General features: G+C 32.6%; 1 protein-coding gene across 1 annotated transcript in view; it reads right to left on the bottom strand.

Annotated features, from left to right (window-relative positions):
* The window catches only part of LOC134690650 (uncharacterized), a 147,171-nt gene that overhangs the window by 86,146 nt on the left and 37,915 nt on the right, over nucleotides 1-23,110 (bottom strand). Inside the window, exon 6 of the mRNA XM_063550642.1 lies at nucleotides 13,396-14,040. Within this exon, the coding sequence (XP_063406712.1) occupies nucleotides 13,396-14,040 (645 nt within the window). The remainder of the gene's footprint in view (nucleotides 1-13,395; nucleotides 14,041-23,110) is intronic.

The following is a 23,110-nucleotide window of genomic DNA, read 5'->3' as shown; positions in this document are numbered from 1 at the left end:
GTTAGAGATACATAAGTTAGACTTAACTTAGACTTCTTTGAACAACAGTCATCATAACTTAAAGAATTTAGCTGTTCTCCCGGGGGTAATTGACTGTTTTATTTAAATCTATATTATTATATGTTACAAAAGTCATTATCTAATAGAAGTAAGCTATTCTAATAGGAGTGACTGACTGTTTGGTTAAATCTTCCTACCAATGTAACAAAAGACATTGATTATAGTTACAAGAGGTATTCAACTGTTTGGTTAACTTTTGTAACTTTCAAGATTACACTTTTATCATGAAATAATAAAAAGTGCTGAGCTCATCTAAAATCAACAATCTCCAATAAAACAGATTTGAATTTTTCAAAATAACAAAACTGGACTAAAACACAAGTCATATATCATTTGCCATAATTTACAATTAGTAATCAAAATTAATTTGACTCCAATATTTTGATATGAATATTAATTTGCCAATATGAATTGCATTTAGATAATTTTCGACAGTTGCAAATGACCCACGTCATACTGTTGCAATAACGTTATTGATAAAATTATCTGAATATGATATCAAGAGTTACTTGCCCTTGATCTCAAACCTCGACAAACGATACAGTTACATCATTGTTAAATGATGGGGAAATATATCATCAAAAATAAATTTATTGACTTTCGATATTAATATGCATTTAATGATGCAGTGATTTACAATGTATAATTGGGTAAAAGAATTGATGCCATTAATATGTAGGAGTGGTAGCAATTGTATTAACATCTCAGGACGACTATTGCCTGGAACTTTTAGGTTGGTATTAATTGAAAGTCAACTGAACAAGGACAAATTTATTTACATAAATTACATGGATAAAAAAAGATGGTGTACGATTCACTGTTGCCAATTAAGGAGAGAAACTTATCACCCAATGACCAGGCTTTATAAAAATATCAGGTAAACATAGGACCTTTAACAATGAGCAAACCTGTATGATACTTCTATGGATTTATTTATTTTTCATGGATTGAGTAAAAATTATATATTCATAAAGTATGTAAATCTTAGTTTAAACTCTTCAAATGTACCAGGTTTACATATATTATCTTAATTACCTCCTATACATTTCTAGGAATGTGATTGGTTAAAAGCGCCCTCGTGGAGACCGTGTATATTTGATATTAGGTTAATAGGGAGGCGGGGCTTAACTCATACACGTTAGAAGTGGAGTTACGTCCCTTTAAATTCCTTATAAGGTAGTAGGGAGGCAGGGCTTATTTCATGCATGGTTAGTAGTGGTGTTACGTCCCTTTATAAAAACAAAACGGTACTGAGATAATCGTAAAGGTTTCAACAGACAAAGAAAGTGATGATTAAATTAAGATTAAAATAAATTCATAAAACACATTTAAACCTAACAAGTTGTTATTATTGGCATCCGTTTTTGTAGGATCAATGGAAGTAGTTTCTTAATGCTAACAGTATTGAAGACTTGCTCATTTTGATAGGTCACTAGTCTAAATTTCACACGCTATGATAGTCGGTAAGATAAATTAGTTACATAGTGTGCTAGTGACCTAATACGGTATATATATGGGGTCAGTAAATTCTATATGGGGATTCGAGCGAATCCCCATATGGAATTTACTGACCCCATCTATACCGTATTAGGTCACTAGCACACTATGTAACTAATAGTATCATGTATGCCACATACTTATTTCATTGAAAAAAGTCTCATCACTTTTGACATTTGAATCCAAAAAGTAAAAGACCAAACAATTAACATTTAGTTTCAGTGTCTGTTCATTTTTATAGTTTTGATCCACTTGTCCACTAAATATCCTTCTCCTCCTCCTATGTTGCTTTAGATTTTATCCAAGTTAGCAGTGAAGGGAGATAACTTTCCAAGATAGACAATCTAGATTCACTGAAATATCAAAGGGAGATAACTATCCAAGATGGACAATCTAGATCCACTAAAATATCACAGGGAGATAACTCTCCAAGATAGACAATCTTGATCCATTAAATTTCACAGGGAGATAACTCTCCAAGATAGACAATCTTGATCCACTAAATTTCAGAGGGAGATAACTCTCCAAGATAGACAATCTTGATCCACTAAATTTCACAGGGAGATAACTCTTCAAGATAGACAATCTTGATCCATTAAATTTCACAGGGAGATAACTCTCCAAGATAGACAATCTTGATCCACTAAATTTCACAGGGAGATAACTCTTCAAGATAGACAATCTTGATCCATTAAATTTCAGAGGGAGATAACTCTCCAAGATAGACAATCTTGATCCACTAAATTTCACAGGGAGATAACTCTTCAAGATAGACAATCTAGATCCTTCAACGTTCTAATGTACATAACATAAGAATAGAATATTTAAGTCATTAATTACACACAATCATTGAATCCTATCATAAGCCTGTAAAGCAGTGCATTTTGCAAACATATGGGGGAGGGGTTTATTTAGTCTCAGAGTCTTGTCAATTCAGATTTTTATTTTTGCCTTTTTGATTGGTATTATTTCTGATTAAAAGTTGCTCAAAGTAAATAACCATACTCTGCATGATACTTTGGTTATACTAAACTTTACATTTGAAAAATAACAGAATATGTAAAAACTTTTAATAATTTGGATAGGCTTATGATAGGATACATAATTATCTTTAGAGAAAAAGTATGAACTATTAAAATTAATTTTTTTATTATGAAATTTAATAAATCATTATCATGATTACATATAAAGTGAAATTTGTGCAATTAGTTTTTGATTGTTTTGTTAAGAAGTTAGCACTTTTTCTTGTTAAATGTTTTTTTAATGGAAACAAAGAAAAGCCTAATCTTTGATTGTTTAATTGTTTCAAATTAATAAAAAAATATCTGTTTTATGATTACAACTGACGAGAAATAAAATTCGAGACCTACCTTTCTGATATTTTTATATCCGTCACATTAAATGATAATTCCTTTAGAGTATTAATATTATCCTGGACATTCAAAATATCAAATTAAAAATTGTAATTCTTCGAGGTTCAAAAATGTATACAATTCTTTTCCCTTTCCCCACTATTAAACACTTTCTTATTTCTTAATTTAAAGTTCCCAACTTTTCAATTTATTACAAATTACTAATGAAGCGAATCGTTGATAGGTTTTATTCAGGTTGAATTTGAACGGGTCTTTTAAACTCACAGATCACTTAGATTGGTTGTACACTACACATGTCAAATAAGACTTTTATTAACTGCTGGACTATCTACTTTTCTACAGGAACTCACACTTTGCTGGACTATCCACTTGTCTATAGAAACTCACACTTAGTTTGACTTATGATCCACCAGTCTATAGTAACCCACAAGTTTGACTATCCACCAGTCTACAGTTACTAACAAGCAGGACCATCCACCAGTCTATAGTAATTCACACTTAGTTTGACTATCGACTTTTCTATAGTAACTCACAAGTTTGACTTTCTATCTTTCTATAGTAACTCACAAGCTGGACTATCCACTTGTCTATAGAAAACTTGCAAGCTAATATTAAGTAGTATGTCAACTTCCAATAATAAACTTCCACTATCTATTATAATAACGCACAGTATCTTATATTATCCATAGAAACTAATCCACAAAATCTTTAAAATTATTATTCCACAACGATAGTCCTTAATGTCAATATAAATTTAAACTTCCACAAATCTATCAAATAACTCCTCTATTATATACCTCTGTCAACAATCTAATTTTGAAAAGACTTTGAAATTAATATAGAGTTGAGTAAAAATAACTCCTCTACTATATAATATATCTCCGTCAATCTTATTTTCAAAAGTCTTAAAAGTTAGGTATTAAATAATTCCTCTACTATATAATATATACCTCTGTTAACAGAATCTAAAAAGTCTTTCAAATTAATACCGAGTTTGTTATTAAGTAGAAAGTTTCTTCCACCCTACCAATTTCAATAAGACCGTTATCACACGGGTATTTCTCCTGTCAATTTTGTTAAGCGATCTCTTGTTATATTACGAGGAGATAAATATTGGTAAAACATTTTGTCGATAACGGAGTGAAAGGGATCGAAGTGGCGGTACACAATAGGGAATCGCTGTGTAAATATTATCTCTGTGTAATCAACAAGGTAATTATACATAATCTGGACGTACAATTGGGGGCAGAAAAAATACATAATGGAAAACTCCCCGTTAAAAATACATTGTTAAAATTCATTTAAATTTTTTTATTTTTTTATTATTTTTAAAAATTTTATTTTTGAGGATAAAATTCTTAACAAATATACTTTTATTCTATCATTCACCAGAATGTTTTAAAAAAAATATTTTTGTTTCTAAATGGCTTATAAAAGTCCCTCCCTTCTGATACAATGAATAAATAAAGAAAATAGTCAAATTTGAAAATCATAAAATAATCTTTTATGTAAGCTAATTTATCATACTCAATTGTTTGTCCAAATATACTGATCATTGTTTTAGTTTGTTATCAATTTTAATCCTCTTAAAATCATCAAAACATATTGGTATCAAGTAAAATATTTTTCTAAATGGGTGTATATAAAAATGTACTTTGAAAATTGGTCATTAAATAAAAATCTTCTCAGAATTTTGGTTGCTATATAAAAATCTTCAACTAAAATTGGTCATTATATAAAAATATACTATGAAAATTTGTAACTATATACAATCTAATGGAAGGTGTATATAGTTGCAACAACACCACATCTTATGAAATAATTCTGAATAAAACAAGACATCCACCAGTAATTTCATTTGATATTGAATACTATGGATTCGTTTATTTTCGTGAGTACCAATATTTTCCAATTACAAAAAAACATACATCTTCTTTGATATATTATTTTGTGGTTAAGTCGAAGTCTGCATATTGCCTATTTAAAATGTGTTATTTGTTGAACATTTAAGGTGGTACCTAACACTACAGGGAGATAACTCTGTAAAATCAGCTAAAGGTTTTAATTACGTTGTGTTGTTAAGGAAATTTTAAGCTTCTCAATGATCAAAGTTGGTTTCTGTCAAAGTGGTTACTTTGACAAAATTTAAGAAATTAAACAGAATGACCTATTGGATGAACATGTTAGTTGATGTATTCACAAATAAAATGTTGTGCCTAAACTGAACTTTAAAAAATATGAAAAAGGGGGAGGCAGGTGGTCAAGAATTTCAAACTTTGAAGGCTAGTAAAGGTTGAGAACTATGTCCAGTCTGAGTGTTTACCAATACATGCTCCAGTATTTTCATTAACCTTAGGAAGGAAAGTCTATATGAAAACATTTACTAAACTGTTTTGTTCGTCTTTAGTGTTTTTCTTCATTAATTAGAAAATAGGTGAAAGGGTACAACCTTGTTTACTGTAATTTAAAATGTAAACTTTGTCCTTTGATTAAATTTAGTCAAATATGACATCAGACAAATAATATTGCTGGTGGTCATCGAAAGCAATGGTCAGATTATGACATCAGAGATAAAACATAGGTAAACAGTGGTCAGACTATTGGTCAGACTATTAAATCCCTGATAAAAACATAGTTTTGATATTTTGTAAACAACCGTCATATTATGACATCAAAACTATAACAATTATCATATATTCTGTAAATATTGGACAGATTATAGAATCAAAATTAAAACAAATGAATGAACACGTATAAAACATATCTTAGTCCATTAGAAAATATAAGTCACAATTGAAATAACATTGACTAAATTGGTGAAGGTCGGGGCAGACATCAGAGATTGGTGACTAAATAGGTGTGTTACATAACAATATTGACTTAACCATGAGTCTGAGTCTCATATTTTCTTAATAAAGAATTTCCCAAACAACTTATTTATAATGAAGAATAAAAATTGAAGATAAACATATACTTTAATCTATATTATAAGATATTCAGAAGTATTTCCATTATTTCATTATGAATATTTGCAGCAACTTAACCTCTGAAGCTGTAAATTAAGCCAAAACTTTAATAGACATATGATACGTACATGCTGAAGAGAATGTTTGGACAGAATTTTGTGATCATATTTTGAAGAAGATAAACATAAATAAAGGTGTTTTAATAGACCACTTTTGAGTTCATCCATCACCGCAAAAAACTCATCAATTATACGCACCTTTATCACTGTCATTTGTGCGTTTAGGGGCGTCGTCACTTCCCTTCCAATGTTGAGCGAGTGGTTGGAAAACTATAATTCTATATTGTACAAATTATTCGGCAAATTGAATTCTAAAAATTGACAATCAACACTGCTGTCATTAGGGAATTGTCAGTAAGTACCTACAGAGCAACTACTATTTCTAGTTTATCCTGCACAAAGACGATCACTAAGACGCTTGATGAACGTAAATAGTGCAGGGATACAGGCGACCCTGGCCTCTATCTGGTAAATGACGTCATAAAGGCGTGTATAATTGACAAGTTTTTGCCGGTGACGGATGAACTCGAAAGTGGTCTATTGTGGTGTCCTCAATAACATCAAATACTGTCTGTGTGGATAATATGCATCATCTTTTTAGTTTTGTTTTCTTTTAATCATCATTAAGAAGCAGACCAAATATTTTTGCCAACCATAATCACTTCTTTATGACACATATTGTGTGCCCCCTTTCAAACTTTTTATTACTATAATGATAGTGTCAAACCTTGTGTTAGTTTTAGCACTTGTCTCTATGCCACTCAGATTACAAACTGACAGCACAAAAGATATCAATGAAAAACAACAACTTTAGAAAAACTTAATTATTATTCAAAATTATAACAATCATTCATGATTACTTTAAAGAGTGACACTATCTGGTACCAAATATACAAGTTATAAGTTTTAAATCTCTCCTTCACAAATTTATTAAAACTTATATAAAAATTATTGAATATTTTCCAATATAAACACAGTGTATAATCTTGATCTTGATATTATTTTCTGATGACAGCCAATTAGGTTGATACTTTGACGACCAGCAAATTGTATGTCTTTTATCCAATGTAATATGTTGTTGTTTCACAATATTTCAACAAATATAGTTATCATATAACTTATAATAAGAGAGAATTTAACATTAAAAAAATCTTTCTTTTTTTTTCAAGTAGTCACTAAACCATGAAAATGAGGTCAAGGACATGTGACCGACGGAAACTTTATAACATGAGGCATCCATATATAGAGTATGAAGCATCCACTTTTCCGCGTCTGGTCTTCCATGTTTTAAAATATAATGCTTTTAAGAAGTTAGCTAACGCGACACTGCTGGATCAATATCCCTCTCAAGCTTTCTGGACAAAAGTGGCAGGCTAGACAAAAACATTCAAGATAAGAAAAACAATAGGCTCCTGACTTTAAACCGGCACAAACATGTTTTGTGAGATCTCATTTCTCGTTTCGTACCTCCAGCAAATTTAGAATAAACAAACAAACAGCAATATGCAATGTTAAAAAACTGATTAAAACCCTGTAACACACTTTTATAACTGAAAATTGGAATAAGATGTTTTAAATTACACAAAAAACTGATTTTTAACCCTGTGACAATTTGTAATCACACTGTAATCTAGTTATTATACAGAACCAAATTAAAAAAAAAACATACAAGATTAACAAAGGACAACATGTAGGCTTCACTGTGACTTGGGACAGGCAAAACAATATAGATGGATTTAACATGTTTTGTGCACGAGATCTCAACCCTGGAGGAGATCCCCTATTCCTCAAGCCAATGAAGAATAAACATACACACAATTGAAAACTGAATAAAACCCTGTAACAAACTTTTATTTCTGGAATAAGATGTTTTTAATAACCTAAAAAACTGATTTCTAACCCTGTGACACTTTGTCATCACTGTATTCTAGTTACGTTTTCTTTTGACAAAAGTTAGTTAAGTTGTAACATAAAGATTGTATAACGAATGCACCTAAAATGTTATGTTGATTTCAATTAACTAACAATATATCAACCATCAAAAAAGTTTAAAGCACTCAGTAAAATTCAATTAAAATTACCATTAAAATCTTCACCTCATTTCATTTTAATATATACAAACTTTTGTAGCTAAAGTTTTTATAATTGAGTTTACATATGTGGTGATCTTTAAGATTTTTCATTTTTTATGATTGACATTTAGTTAAATATTCATTTGATCAAGCCCACAAATTTCCCAGATCTTCCCACATAATTGGGTAAAATATATCAAGAAGATGCACATATATAGAAGAAGAGTATTTGGTATCAACTCCCAACAAGAGACCAAAATGACACAGAAATTAACAACTATAGGTCACCGTACAGCCTTCAACAATGAGCAAAGCCCATACAACATAGTCAGCTATAAAAGGCTTGAAATGAAAATGTTAAACAATTCAAATGTGAAAACTAACTGCCTTATTTATGTACAAAAAAATCATTATTGGCGAAAATATTTCCAGAAGATGCACATGACAGTCATGTGATGATGATGATGATGAGATGCTTAAAAACTTTCAGCTTCAAATTAATATACATATTATTATTCAAGACAAGTACATGTTAGTGATATAGCTATAGGAAGATGTGGTATGAGTTCCAATGAGACAACTCTCCATCCAAATAACAATTTAAACTATAATAGTAAACCATTATAGGTCAGGGGAAGGCCTTCAACATGAAGCAATTCACACCAAACAGCAAAGTAACAAGAAGACACATGACCTTACCAGGACCCATTATTCTGACTCAGAGCCAAACACTCAGTCGTTGCTGTTATTCCTTAAAATGGTGTTAACTTAGTAATGAGAAGCAGCAAATACCAATTTTTTAATACTTTTGTCACAAAAAATTTAAGCAATGGAGCAATCATTCCAAACCAAAATTAATTGTATTTATATGCCATTCTTACACTGCTTTGAAGATGTTATCAATGACATGCATTGTAGCATTCTTATATAATCTATTATTATTAGCAAATTAATAGACCAAAGTGTCAGAACAAAAGACAAACCTCCTTGAACTTGTCAGTAAAATCACGCCTATTGTATTACATATAAACAATGGAAAGTCAATCTGTCAAAAAATGGGTGGGCCCAACAATGTAGTAAAGGGGTAAAAAAGGGGCTTGGAACAATGAAAATATGTAAATTTATAGTATTTGTTTCATATGAGTGAGCACTAGCCACTGGCCGTTCCATAGAGGGAAGCCCAAACCAACCCCCGCCCCCTTTAAGTGGGCCAAATATGGTTGATTTTTTAGGAAATCACTGTAGCATGACTCTAGTGGCCCAATTCAAACCACCCACCCCCACCACCTACCCACCCCGGCTTATGGAAATTTCTGGATCCGCAATGCTAGCATATTTACTTTTACCCTGCAATACATAGGCAATTTTAACAACAACATTTACACAAAGTTTTTGAAATTCTATCAATCTCAGGTAACTAGTCTTAAATAACCATTTTTTTTTGGTTTTCAATGATAATTTCATAATGAAAAGTTTTATAGTTTGTCAACCAAAAAATGCTGATACAAATTCAGACCTCAACTAACAGGTGGTTTACATATATTTGGTGTATTAAATCATTCATTTCTGGTACCTATAGCCACAAAAGGCAACACCTGGTATGATGTCTGAAAGGTTGGCCCATAACAAGTCATCTTCTACACACCATGACACTGCCTCAGATACAAATGCCTGTTGTAGAATTATATGTCACTTTTATATTCCTCCTTTCAATTGGGAACACCTGACCATGACAGGACTGACTTTTTCTGGTTTATAGTAGCTAAAACAATTAATAAGTACTAAATATTGAGTGCGTACTGCCAGACCCTGCCTGATACAAGTCTTTTTCTCTTGTCACTTTTATACTTAATACAAAACTATTCTTATCTTTAAACAACCTAACATGTGACAGAGAGAGTATTTTAAAGACCTTGGTATATAATCGATCTAATATAAGATATATCTATTGTTTGTGTCTGTCTGTGGTTCATTAACTCAATGGTATATACACATGCATTGCATGGTACTACAACTATACAACTATACAACAATAACCTATTGTTCTTTTCCACTCTATTTACCCAAATTAGTTTAATTATGCCAAAAAATGCACTCATTAGGTCACAATGTTTCTTTTTTTAAGGCCTATTATAAAATAAAGGTAGTTTAGTTATCTTAAAGCTTGACAGACTATGCAAGGTTGTCATAATAGATTTTTAAAAAAATATCTCATGAATAAATATTACCTTAATAAATTGTTCTAAAGTTATTTTTCTGTGGATAAGGTAGGACCTGAGTTATAGACATCATTACCATGTACATGCAGCAAAACTATTATGAAAACTGATTTCAGCCCTCATTAAAGTAAGGCCCATTCAGGAATAGTGCAGCCAGATCGATGTCCTCATGCCTTTAATGGCACCAACAATAAGAAAAAAAGTTATACAGATTTATGCACATATTGTAGGACCCACCAATGACCATCAATGACCACCAGAGACAATATAAATGTTAATTATCATGTCTTACTGTGTTAAATTAAAGTATCAACATTAGGAAGGACAATATTTTTGCAGAAATTATGAGTTGGGATCATTCATTAAACCATGCAGGGCTTAATTAAAAAAAAAAAAATCTTTTACCTAGCTGGCTGCATCATTTTTGTTTTAAATCCTGGGAAATTTTGTTTTAGAAGGGTTCTTGGAACTTTTGTTGTCTTACTTTTTAAACTACTCGGTGTTATGATTGTCTAAGATCCTAGGTAAACACTACATACATATAAATGTTTTTAAAAGTTGTTTACTTTTAACATTGAGTTGTTTGGATTGTTGTAAAATCTACAAAAGTATAGATTACATACACTTACAATATTAAACAAGTTTTTTATACTGAAAAATCATTGCTAATCATGGGATACAAATTCTTGTGATTTTTTTTGTAGGGGTGTGGATTGGGGAAACTAAAATTAATCATATTAGTGAATTCAAAGGAAGCAAATGTTGAGACAACAGAAAAATAAGAAATTTTTAACAATTTTCATTTCACAAAAAATGAACACCAATCTTGAGACCTGTGATTGAATAAGAAATTCTTAACATAATTTAAATCCACACTAATAGTTGTGCAAAACTTTCTTCAATCATTCTAGATCTAGCATTCTAGCTTATTCAATTTTAATAGCAATATAATTAATAATGCAATTTACTACTGTATTGATCTAGAAATATGACAAAAATCATCATCTATATCACATAGGGTAAGTAAAACACAGAAGGTCACTAGAGTTATCTCCCATATACTTGATTTATAAAACAAGAAAGATAACTCAAGTTTTCATTTTTTGTCTAAACTTTGCTGCATTATACTCTACGTATAATCATAGTAATGATAACTCAATATTGCTGGCCAAGTTCTAACCCATCAAGTATTGCTATATTTTATTACTCCAATATTACTGACTTAGTTTTGCTACATTTCTCCTGAATGTGAGTGAGATAACTGTTTAGCGTCGGACATTACAACTTTAGAACTTGTCTTCAGGTTATAGAACTAAGATTTATAGAAATTATTGACAATCAATATAACAACATCCTGGTGTATCATGTTGTTTTACAGACTGATGAAATATAAATAAAATGACAAACAAAGGACACTAATCAATGAAAGTAAGACACCTTAACTTCATATCTTAGACCAACAATGAGGAGATTGTTTCAATATAGCTTTTTAGAGGGCTTGAGTGGTTTACAGCATTATCAATCAGTCATAGAAGAAGGTAAACTTTAAGAAACTTATGATTCAAGCATAACAAATATGTATTTTTGTGACATACAAAACACTGAGAAGAAATGGAATAGTCAAAATATGAGATCATCATTTCTTGAGGTTCAGGGTTGAGGTCTAATATGGCTCTTACTGTGTACATGAAAGAACATTGCTTCCAGAGGTTCAAGGTTGAGGTCTGATTTGGAACGTACTGTGTACATGAAATTACAGGGGTTCTGAAGATGAAGGGTTGAGGTCTGATATGGTACTTACTGTGTTGGTTCTTGAGGCTCAGGCTGGAGGTCTGATATAGTACTCACTGTTTTCATGGAGGAACAGTGCTTCCAGAGGCTTAGGGTTGAGGTCTGATATGGTACGTGCTGTGTTCATGGAGGAACATTGGTTCCAGAGGTTCAGGCTCAAGGTCTGATATGGTACTTACTGTGTTGATTCTTGAGGCTCAGGCTGGAGGTCTGATATAGTACTCACTGTTTTCATGGAGGAACAGTGCTTCCAGAGGTTCAGGGTTGAGGTCTGATATGGAACGTACTGTGTACATGAAAGAATATTGGTCCTCGAGGCTCAGGGTTAAGGTCTTATATGGTACTTACTCTGTACATGAAAGAATATTGGTCCTCCAGGCTCAGGGTTGAGGTCTTATATGGTACTTACTCTGTACATGAAAGAACATTGGTCCTCGAGGCTCAGGGTTGAGGTCTTATATGGTACTTACTCTGTACATGAAAGAACATAGGTTCTGGAGGCTGAGGATTGAGGTCTGATATGGCACTTACTGTGAACATGGAAGAACAGGGGTTCTGGAGACTGAGGGTTGAGGTCTGATATGGTACTTACTGTGAACATGGAAGAATAGGGGTTCTCGAGGCTCAGGGTTGAGGTCTTATATGGTACTTACTGTAAACATGGAGGAACAGTGCTTCAAGAGGTTCAGGGTTGAGGTCTGATATGGTACGTGCTGTGTTCATGGAGGAACATTGGTTCCAGAGGTTCAGGCTCAAGGTCTGATATGGTACTTACTGTGTTGATTCTTGAGGCTCAGGCTGGAGGTCTGATATAGTACTCACTGTTTTCATGGAGGAACAGTGCTTCCAGAGGTTCAGGGTTGAGGTCTGATATGGAACGTACTGTGTACATGAAAGAATATTGGTCCTCGAGGCTCAGGGTTGAGGTCTTATATGGTACTTACTCTGTACATGAAAGAACATAGGTTCTGGAGGCTGAGGATTGAGGTCTGATATGGCACTTACTGTGAACATGGAAGAACAGGGGTTCTGGAGACTGAGGGTTGAGGTCTGATATGGTACTTACTGTGAACATGGAAGAATAGGGGTTCTCGAGGCTCAGGGTTGAGGTCTGATATGGTACTTACTGTGAACATGGAAGAATAGGGGTTCTCGAGGCTCAGGGTTGAGGTCTTATATGGTTCTTACTGTAAACATGGAGGAACAGTGCTTCAAGAGGTTCAGGGTTGAGGTCTAATATGGAACGTACTGTGTCGGTTCTCGAGGCTCATGATTGAGGTCTGATATTAGTACTTACTGTGAACATGGAAGAACAGGGGTTCTGGAGGCTGAGTGTTGAAGTCTGATATGGAACTTACTGTGAACATGGAAGAACAGGGGTTCTGGAGGTAGATCATTAAACCATTTGAATCTTGGTGTTGCAAACAATGGACCACAGTCACTAGGCCAGAATGGTCCATCTTGGTCCCGTTCAACTCCATAACGGTCCTTATATTTCCCATTCTCATTTCTGAAATTATTGCCTTGTCCATTTAAATTGGCAAGAAATCCATGTTTAGTGTAAAACTGTCTCTGAATCTGAGTTAGTGAAGGATACTTGTCAAAGCTCTGTCGTAAGTCCTTCACTCCTTCAGATAGACTAGAGAGACCAAAGACTCCTGGGAATTCAGCCTGATTGGACCGTGAGAGACCATCCTGGAACACGTAATCTACAGGCGGAGTAGGCTGGATATAATTCATTCTCATTAACCTTTGAACTTGTCTCTTAGCCTGTAACGCTCGCCATTTTCTAGATTTTAGAACATCACGATTGCTACCAGCTAATCCAAACACGATATGAGAATTAAGTTCATTTAAAGTCTGACTAGATTTACGGTCTTGTCTGTTGTGATCTGCCTTTTTAGCACGTTCTAGGGGCGGAGTCTCGAGCGCCTCTCTCACACGCTGTTCTAACTCCTCCTCCATCTGTATTCTTATTGATTCCCGCCATGATGGAGATGGATCTGAAAAAAAGAAAAACAATATTAGAAATATTTTCTTCTTAACTGGTCTAGGAACTAGAAGAACCATGCAATGTTAATATTTATCAACAATATGGTTGGATTGGATCTGAAAAGAACAAATTTTAAAATACTGTCATATAAAGGGGGGACCTCTGTTGGTGACCTTGTGTTGTTTAAGCTGATTACTGTAGGCCCATAGAAGTATTGCTAGAATAGTGGTTTTGTAGAAACACTCAATATTTCAGATGCTAAGCTAGAAAATACTTATTAAATATCTTTCCAATTTTGGATGTTGTCACTGGAAAGGGCTCCAATTTTTTGAACAATGAAGAATAGTTGTCTACAAGTAATTCTTTATATTTTGGATGTTTAGATGGAATAGTGGCCAAGTTTTGAAGTTACAAATGCTTTAAATTTTTAAAGTAAGGTAAAATATAAGTTTCTAAGTTATATTCTAATTTTGGATGTTTAGTAGTAGAATAGTGGTCTTGAAGAGTAAAAATGTATTATTTTTAGGTAGAATATTTGGTCTTCAAGTAATGTTTCATACTTTGGATATTTAGGTACAATTAGGTGAGTACTTTATTTTAATTGTTTCAACGTCTACAACATAAATATAAAATTAACCCTGAAATAGTCAGAATATATAAAAAAGAAGATTTGGTATTTTTACCAATGAGACAACTCTCCACAAGAGACCAAATGACACAGAAATTAACAACTACAGGTCACATTCAACAATGAGCAATGCGATTATGATCACCCAGTAGAAATTATGGTATCTTACCTAAAACAAATGTATCAGTATAAAAAAATCCTAATTCATCTAGCTATAATATCCAAACTAAATAAAACCAATTAAGTTTGTTGTTATTTCATCCAATTATGAATTCATAATCTCTACAGGTGTAATATAACTAGCATAAGTCAATACTACTGGCCGCAAATTATTAATGATTTTCTTTATAAAGCAAAAAACAATTCTATATTGTAATATTAATCCATTAATCTCTTATAAATCCACAATTGATTGATTAGACGTCATTTTATAAATCAGATTTATTAAATTTTCTGTCAATATCTTTCACGAGGAATTAATTTTGTAAAGGAAAGTGGTACTTTATTCATGTATTGGGTTCAACCTGATTTTCTGGATTTAATGTCATCAGAAATGCTAAAATACAAATATTTGAAAATCACGCAGGGATGTTTAATAGAAGACCTAAATAACAAAATGTATCTTCAAAATTATTCAAACTGTTCTATGCATGGTCACCTTGCCTCAGGGATTAATCATAATCTTTAATTTCTAAATAATTTCTTAAATCATATCAATGAAGAATTGAAGAAAAGTTTGTTAAAAATAATGTTATGTTTTTTTTTCTAGTCCTGCACAGATTTGTCTCCCTTGGTAGTCTACAATGGTACTGGCATAGTTTTCCCAATAACTTTTATGGAAGATTTTAACAATTTTAAATGAGTATCAATATATTTAGATGTTGATCAATGGGAGATAACTCATTAATTTTTAGGTATGAAAGCATTTAAAGAAATATTGTTTTCTATTGTTCACTTTAATTAAAGAAGATTTTCACTGAGGCCTAAAGTTATATACATCATGTACATGTGGCTTCTGAGTTTCCTAACTAGATTTTAAAAGAAATTAAAATAATTTCAGAAAGACCAAAACAAGATGTCAATGAAGTTTAAATAAATAATTTTGTTCTCCAACCTAATTATTTTGGTGCAGTTTTCAAATAAACACAGTAATAAAACCATGATCTTTGACCTTTACCCAAATATTTTACAACATTAAGTTATAGAAGCCACTCCCGGCAAGCTAGGGAATATAACTTAATTTTTAGAGTTTGAAATAAGAACCATAAAAACGTTTTACTAGGCCTGATTATATAACACTAGAATTATTTTACTTAAACATTTAAAATATGATTTTTTGTATTCTTGGCACAATCATAATATCATACCTGAAGATCATATCTACATACACATCACTTATCTTATAAATTACATGGATAGGTGTCTCAAACAATAAAATTAAAAAAAAATCTCAAACCTTAAATATTGATTATAAGAATAAAATTTGAAATCAAATGATCTTTGGAGATGATTAATTATCATGATTATATTCGTGAAATAAAGTAAAATACAGGGAACACATTTACTTGCAGTACAGGACATGAAGCAAGAGATTAAGAAACCCCTATAATGTAAAAGAGGGACAGTCAAACTTATAAATCTAAAACAAACTGACAACGCCATGGCTAAAAATGAAAAAGACAAACAGACAAACAAAAATACACATGACACAACAAAGAAAACTAAAGAATAAACAACACGAACCCCATCTTTGCTAGCAAAGTGTTACGATTCAGTCCTGTCCTAGCAAACAAAGATACTATAGCAATACATAGGAAGATGTGGTATGATTGCCAATGAGACAATTCTTGAAAAGAGACCAAATGACACAGAAATTAACAACTATAGGTCACCGTACAGCCTTCAATAATGAGCAAAGCCCATACCACATGGTCAGCTATAAAAGGCCCCTGGAAAAAACAAAAAGGATCTAACAATCAAAATGTGGTCTTCAACGATTACCTTTAAAAACAATTTTTTTTTTTCAATGAGAAACAAGACATCAGTTTAAGACTATCCATGTATATACAGAGCAAGGGCAACAAGCATGGTCTAATTTGTGTGGGATCGAATTAATTAATAGAAAAAGTCAAGAAATAAAGCTTCAAAGTTTAATATTCTAAATATTGTTAATCATGGGATCAACACCAACACTTTTATTAACCTAAAAGTCAACCCTTTCTTCCCTTTGCTCATAACTGTACGTGTAAATATACTGAGATTTGGTAGTATTGCTAAGAGACGACCATCCACCAAAGTTCAAATGACATTGCATGTTAGCAATTATGGACAACCGTTACAGCCTTCAACAATGAGAAGAATCCATACTGTATGGTCAGCTATAAATGGCCCTGACATGAAAAATATGAAACAATACAATAGAGAAAACCAACAGCCTAATTCCAAACAAAACAATTTACAAACAACAAATATGTCAGACATGAACCAACTAACAACCACTGAACTAAAGGCTTCTGACTAAAAATATAATGGGACAGTCACATAAAGGATGTGGCGGGTTTTGAAACATGTTTGTGATATCTATTCCAAGTGTGTTCAATACATGCCTTAGTGACACTCAATGCATGTGCCCTAAATTTTAACAGCAATTACTAAAAAGGTCCATAAACGTTTAATCCCGCTGCAAATGTTTGCACCTGTCCTAAGTCAGGAATCTGATGTACAGTAGTTGTCGTTTGTTTATGTAATATATACGTGTTTCTCGTTTCTCGTTTTGTTTATATATATTAGACCGTTTGTTTTCCCGTTTGAATGGTTTTACACTAGTTATTTTGGGGCCCTTTATAGCTTGTTGTTTTGTGTGAGCCAAGGCTCTGTGTTGAAGGCCGTACTTTAACCAATAATGGTTTAATTTTTGAATTGTTGTTTGGATGGAGAGTTGTCTCATTGGCACTCACACCACATCTTCCTATATCCATAATACATGAAACAGTGTGTACTTGTTAATATGTTGACTTATTTTGAAGATTTGATTTGACTTACCAAACAGACAGTTATTATATTTCCAAATAACTTATACTTCAAACTCATTTCTTTAGTCAGGTTTTATTGAGTCAATTAATAGTATTCTTTCACAATAGTATGACTGTTTAAGTGTTTAATGTTATACATTCTAACCTAGTGCTTGAAGTCTGGAGGCCTTTCACAAAAATATTTTATTTTTAAATATGATTTAATTGTTGAAAAGTGCAATTAAAGCTGTTAATTGTTGCTACTATTGACAATCAAAATATAATCAGGTGAAATGAAAACGGACATAAGGGAAAGGTTTCTTGAGGGGAAAGAATTAGATACCTAACAGCAAGGGAGAGGTGTCCTGAGGGGGCAGGAGTTAGACACACAAGAGCAAGGGGCCTAATTTACAGCAAGGGAGCCCCAATGAATTAAAGAAAATAACTTAATTACAAACTTTCTTTTTAGATAAAAGCCATGTTAGTTACTTTCAATAAATTCCTTGTGAAAACGAAAAATAATGAATAAATTTAAATGTCAATCCCTGAAAGTACCCCAAATTTTCTTCTCCTAAATACCAAGGTTAAAAATCATTTAAAAGGTATAAAGAAATAAAATAAATATACATTAGACATAGTGCAGTTAAAGAATTGAATGAATTATTTATACAAAAGATTGTAATTATCTCCCTTTAATTGTAGATAATTTCTCACTTATAATACAAATACAGTTCAAGAAATATACATAACTCCAAGTGTAAAACTTTGTGTGTATCTATAAGAAGAGGTTCTTATCTGTGTTACTTGTCCATGTATTGTAATAGAATCCTTTTAAACTTCTCATATTGCTTACATAATTTCAAATGTATTCAAGTTCAAGGAATTGCTACACTTAAATGTTTTTAAGAGACAGAAAATTCAAAAAACATTAAAAATAATGTGATGTTTTCGTGATTACGAAAATTGCAATGGAATATGTTTTTCTTAAAATGAAAACTTTTATATCAAATATGATAGCATATTTGTAGGCAGCATGTTCTGCAATTAGACTAATTAATTTGTGTCATATTTTTCGTGGAGGTAGAATATGTCGAAAATGTATCTACATCTTCTTTTTTGTGTTAAGCCCATTCATTGCCTAGCATAATCTTTGATTAAATCATTCAGTATTTATAAGTTGTATTTCCAGTTGATTGATTTAGGCTCATAATATTTCTTGCCTTCCTGATTTTTTATATAGATTAGAGCGTTGATTTTCACTTTCAAATGGTTTAACACTAGTCATTTTTTGGGGCCTTTATAGCTTGTTGTTCAATGTGAGCCAAGGCTCTGTGTTGAAGGTTTGTACTTTAACCTATAACTGTTAACTTTTTTTACATTGCAACTTAGATGAGGAGTTGTCTCATTGGTACTCATACAACCTCTTCTTATTTATTTTGGATGAACCATTTCACCAAAAAGTGTTGTTGACAATCTTTTGGGTCACCAGTAATAACTTGGCCTGTCAGATTACCAGGTATATATGAATAGCATTAAAAGCGAAATGGCTCAGGTTCAATAAGGGGGGTTAGAATTATCAATAGAGTCATCAATAATTGAGATCATGCAACATGTGTTTGTAATGGAAAATTTTATCTGCAATTTTTTTAATAGGAATAAGAAATGATAGGTACAAACTGGCCCTTAAAGTAGGGAGGTATTTTTTAAGAAAACCAATTGAAGATGAAGACACTATTAAGGTTTCAGATCAGCATTCCATAATGTATGGTTAAATAGAAAGTCAAGGTACATTTTAAGATTTTTAGTTGTTGGGTTGCTTTCTTAATGGTGTACAACAGGCAAGTTTTTCAACTGCGAAAAAGATGCTCTAAATGAAATAGGGTTAGGCCCCTCTTACATGTTTAACCCTGCCACATTCTGTATGTGCCTTTTTAAAATCAGGAGCCTGTAATTCAGTGGTTGTTGTTTGTTGCTATAATTGCTACATATTTGTTTTTTTGTTCATTACTTTGTACATAAATTAGGCAGTTAGTTTTCTCGTTTGAATTGTTTTACATTTGTCATTTGGAGGCATTTTATAGCAATGCAGTATATATGGTTTGCTCATTGTTGAAGGCCTATGGTGACCTATAGTTCTGTGCCATTTGGTGTTTTGTGGGGAGTTGTCCCATTGACAATCATACCACAACTCCTTCTTTATATAGATATGCTAAACAAAGGGGTAAGTTGGGTATATGTTACACAGATTTAACTTTGTGGCAGTACCAAGTTAGACTATCTGGACACTGTGTAGTTCTTACTTGTTTTTATGTATGTTTTCAGAGGATTTTAATGTTAGTTAGTTGATAAATTCAACTACACTGGGTTGTTATTCAATTTAAAAACAACTTTAAATTCAATCCTTTTTGATTCTAATCCTTAAGCAACCAGAATAACACCAAGGGTCAATATCTATGTTACAGGAAAAAATAGTAAAGAACAAATGAATTAGTAAATGTGCAAAGGCAAAAATATCAGTACATGTGAAAATAAATAGTTACAAATGTAAAACTTAATTTAACCATGTACAGATTTAAGATAACTTTTGTTCCTACCTGTTAAACTTTTCTACCTTGAGTTAAAATCCAATGTATATTTAAAACTCCAGGAATGACAAAAGATATAAGAGAAAATTAACCTCACTCAGCTTAACTAATAGTAATCAAGTTTGGATAAATAAACGGTTTATCTCTGGACGCTTTCAACCCATGACAGGTTAGGGTAGTTACAGTTTTTATTATACTGTTTACATAATGATATTAGACGTATTAAATATACCCCCAAGTTAAGCAAGCTTTTAAAAAATTCACACACCTGATTTTAACAATTAATATTCGATTAGATAATGATGGTTTAAAACTAATGTCAAAGTCTGTTGGTGATTTAAATGTGATTTACATGGAGAAATGACCTCATGCAGAACCGGTTCATTTAATTCATTTTATTAAGCAGTCATAATTTCTTAACAACTGTTTCAAAATCATAAAGTACAAGACAGGGGAACTAACTCTACAGATTCCTGGCTTGGGACAGGTACACTTAGATGCTCTACCTAGTACACAAGTTTTCATAAACAGCGAAATCAAAATTTTTAAAAAATGTGTTCGAATCAAAAACAGATTTTTAACAGCAATTTGTATATGAGAAAGAAAAAAAAATTGACACACATAGAAAAAAATTCATGATTGCTTTTTTCTGTTGCAATAATAAGTCCAAAAAGTGAGGGCAGACACATGTTGTCATTCTGAAACTTCTTTGTAGTTTATTCTTTTAAACTATAGCTCTTATAGTTTTTCTGATAACAGCCAACAATTGGTAAAACTAGAGGCTCTCAAGAGTCTGTGTCGCTTACCTGATTCTATACTTGGGATTTTGAAATAATATTAAAAAATGTAAAAAATTGTAACAGATACTGATAATGATGTTTTAGGCCAAATTTGGTTTAATATTGTTATGTTTGGTTTGATTTCATTCAGTAGTTCTCTTAAAGAAGAATGTATTTCCCATAGGGTCCCATGTTAAACGAACTCCCTGGCTTGCAGCCATCTTGAATAATGGAACGGCTACAAAGTAACAACACTTGGTCAGCACCTCATAAGGAACATTCATGCCATGTATGATTTCATTCCATTAAGTGGTTCTCTTAAAGAAGACGTTTGCATGTATTTCCCATGGGGTACTATGTTAAACTAAGCTCCCCTGCTGGTGGCCACCTTGGATGATGAATCGGCTACAAAGTAACAACACTTGGTCAGCATCTCATAAGGAACATTCATTTCATGTATGATTTCATTCCATTTAGTGGTTCTCTAAAAGAAGACATTTGTATGTATGTCCCATAGGGTACTATGTTAAACTAAGTCCCCCTCTGGTGGCCATCTTGGATGATGAATCGGCTACAAAGTAACAACACTTGGTCAGCATCTCATAAGGAACATTCATGCTATATTTGGTTTCATTCCATTAAGTGGTTCTCTAAAAGAAGACGTTTGTATGTATTTCCCATAGGGTACTATGTTAAACTAAGTCCCCTGCTGGCGGCCATCTTGGATAATGGATCGGCTACAAAGTAACAACACTTGGTCAGCATCTCATAAGGAACATTCATGCTATGTTTGGTTTCATTCTATTCAGTGGTTCTCTAAAAGAAGACATGTGTATGTATTTCCCGTAGGGTACTACGTATGTTAAACTAAGTCCCCCCCCCGCTGGCGGCCATCTTGGATGATGGATCGGCTACAAAGTAACAACACTTGGTCAGTACCTCATAAGGAACATTCATGCCATGTTTGGTTTCATTCCATTCAGTGGTTCTCTAAAAGAAGAAATTTGTATGTATTTCCCATAGGGTCCTATGTTAAACTAAGTCCCCCGCTGGCAGCCATCTTGGATGATGGATAGGCTTCAAATTAACAACACTTGGTCAGCACCTCATAAGAAACATTCATGCCATGTTTGATTTCATTCCATTCAGTGGTTCTCTAAAAGAACACATTTGTTTGTATTTCCCATAGGGTCCCATGTTAAACTAAGTCCCCCACTGGTGGCCATCTTGGATGATGGATCGGCTACAAAGTAACAACACGCGGTCAGCATAATAAGGGAAAAAACTGTATTTCACAGCTATAGGTCATTTTCATATAACTCAAAACTAGAGGTTCTCAAGACCTGTTGCTCATCTGTATCATGCTTTAGAAATCATGTAAAATAAGGTTAAAATCATAATTTATAGTACAAATGTAGTAGATTTAAGATATTATTAGATACTATAATGATATCTAAGATTATAGCAAAAACTGCAAAATTTCCTTAAAATTACCAATTTAGGGGCAGCAACTGAACAATGGGTTGTCAGATTCGTCTGAAAATTTCAGAGCTGATAGATCTTAACCTGCTGAACATTTTTACCTCATGTCAGATTTGCTCTAAATGCTTTAGTTTCAGAAATATAAGCCAAAAACTGCATTTTACCCCATGTTCTATTTGTAGCCATGTGGGACATGTTGGTTGGCAGGCATGGTATCAGAAACATTTTTTAACTAGATACACTAGAGATGATTGTGTCCAACTTTGGTTAAATTTGGCCCAGTAGTTACAGAGGACAAGATTTTTATTTAAGTTAACCGACTACGACGACAAACATGACACATGACGGACACTTAACTAGAAACACTAGTGTTATAGTGGCCAACTTGGGTTAAATTTGGCCCATTAGTTACAGAGGACAAGATTTTTGTTAAAGTTAACAGACTACGACGACAAACATGAGACATGACGGACACCAAGTGAAGAGAAAAGCTTACTGACCTTTCAGGTCAGGTGAGCTAATAAGAAGAATTTTAAGAATTATTGCCATGCTTACCATTTCTATATTATCAAAAAAGTGACAAATAAACATTTCA

This window comes from Mytilus trossulus, chromosome 11, assembly GCF_036588685.1.
Source record: "Mytilus trossulus isolate FHL-02 chromosome 11, PNRI_Mtr1.1.1.hap1, whole genome shotgun sequence".
NCBI lineage: Eukaryota > Metazoa > Mollusca > Bivalvia > Mytilida > Mytilidae > Mytilus > Mytilus trossulus.
The sequence above is the reverse complement of the archived record's forward strand: the minus strand, read 5'-3'. Positions and strand labels throughout refer to the sequence as shown.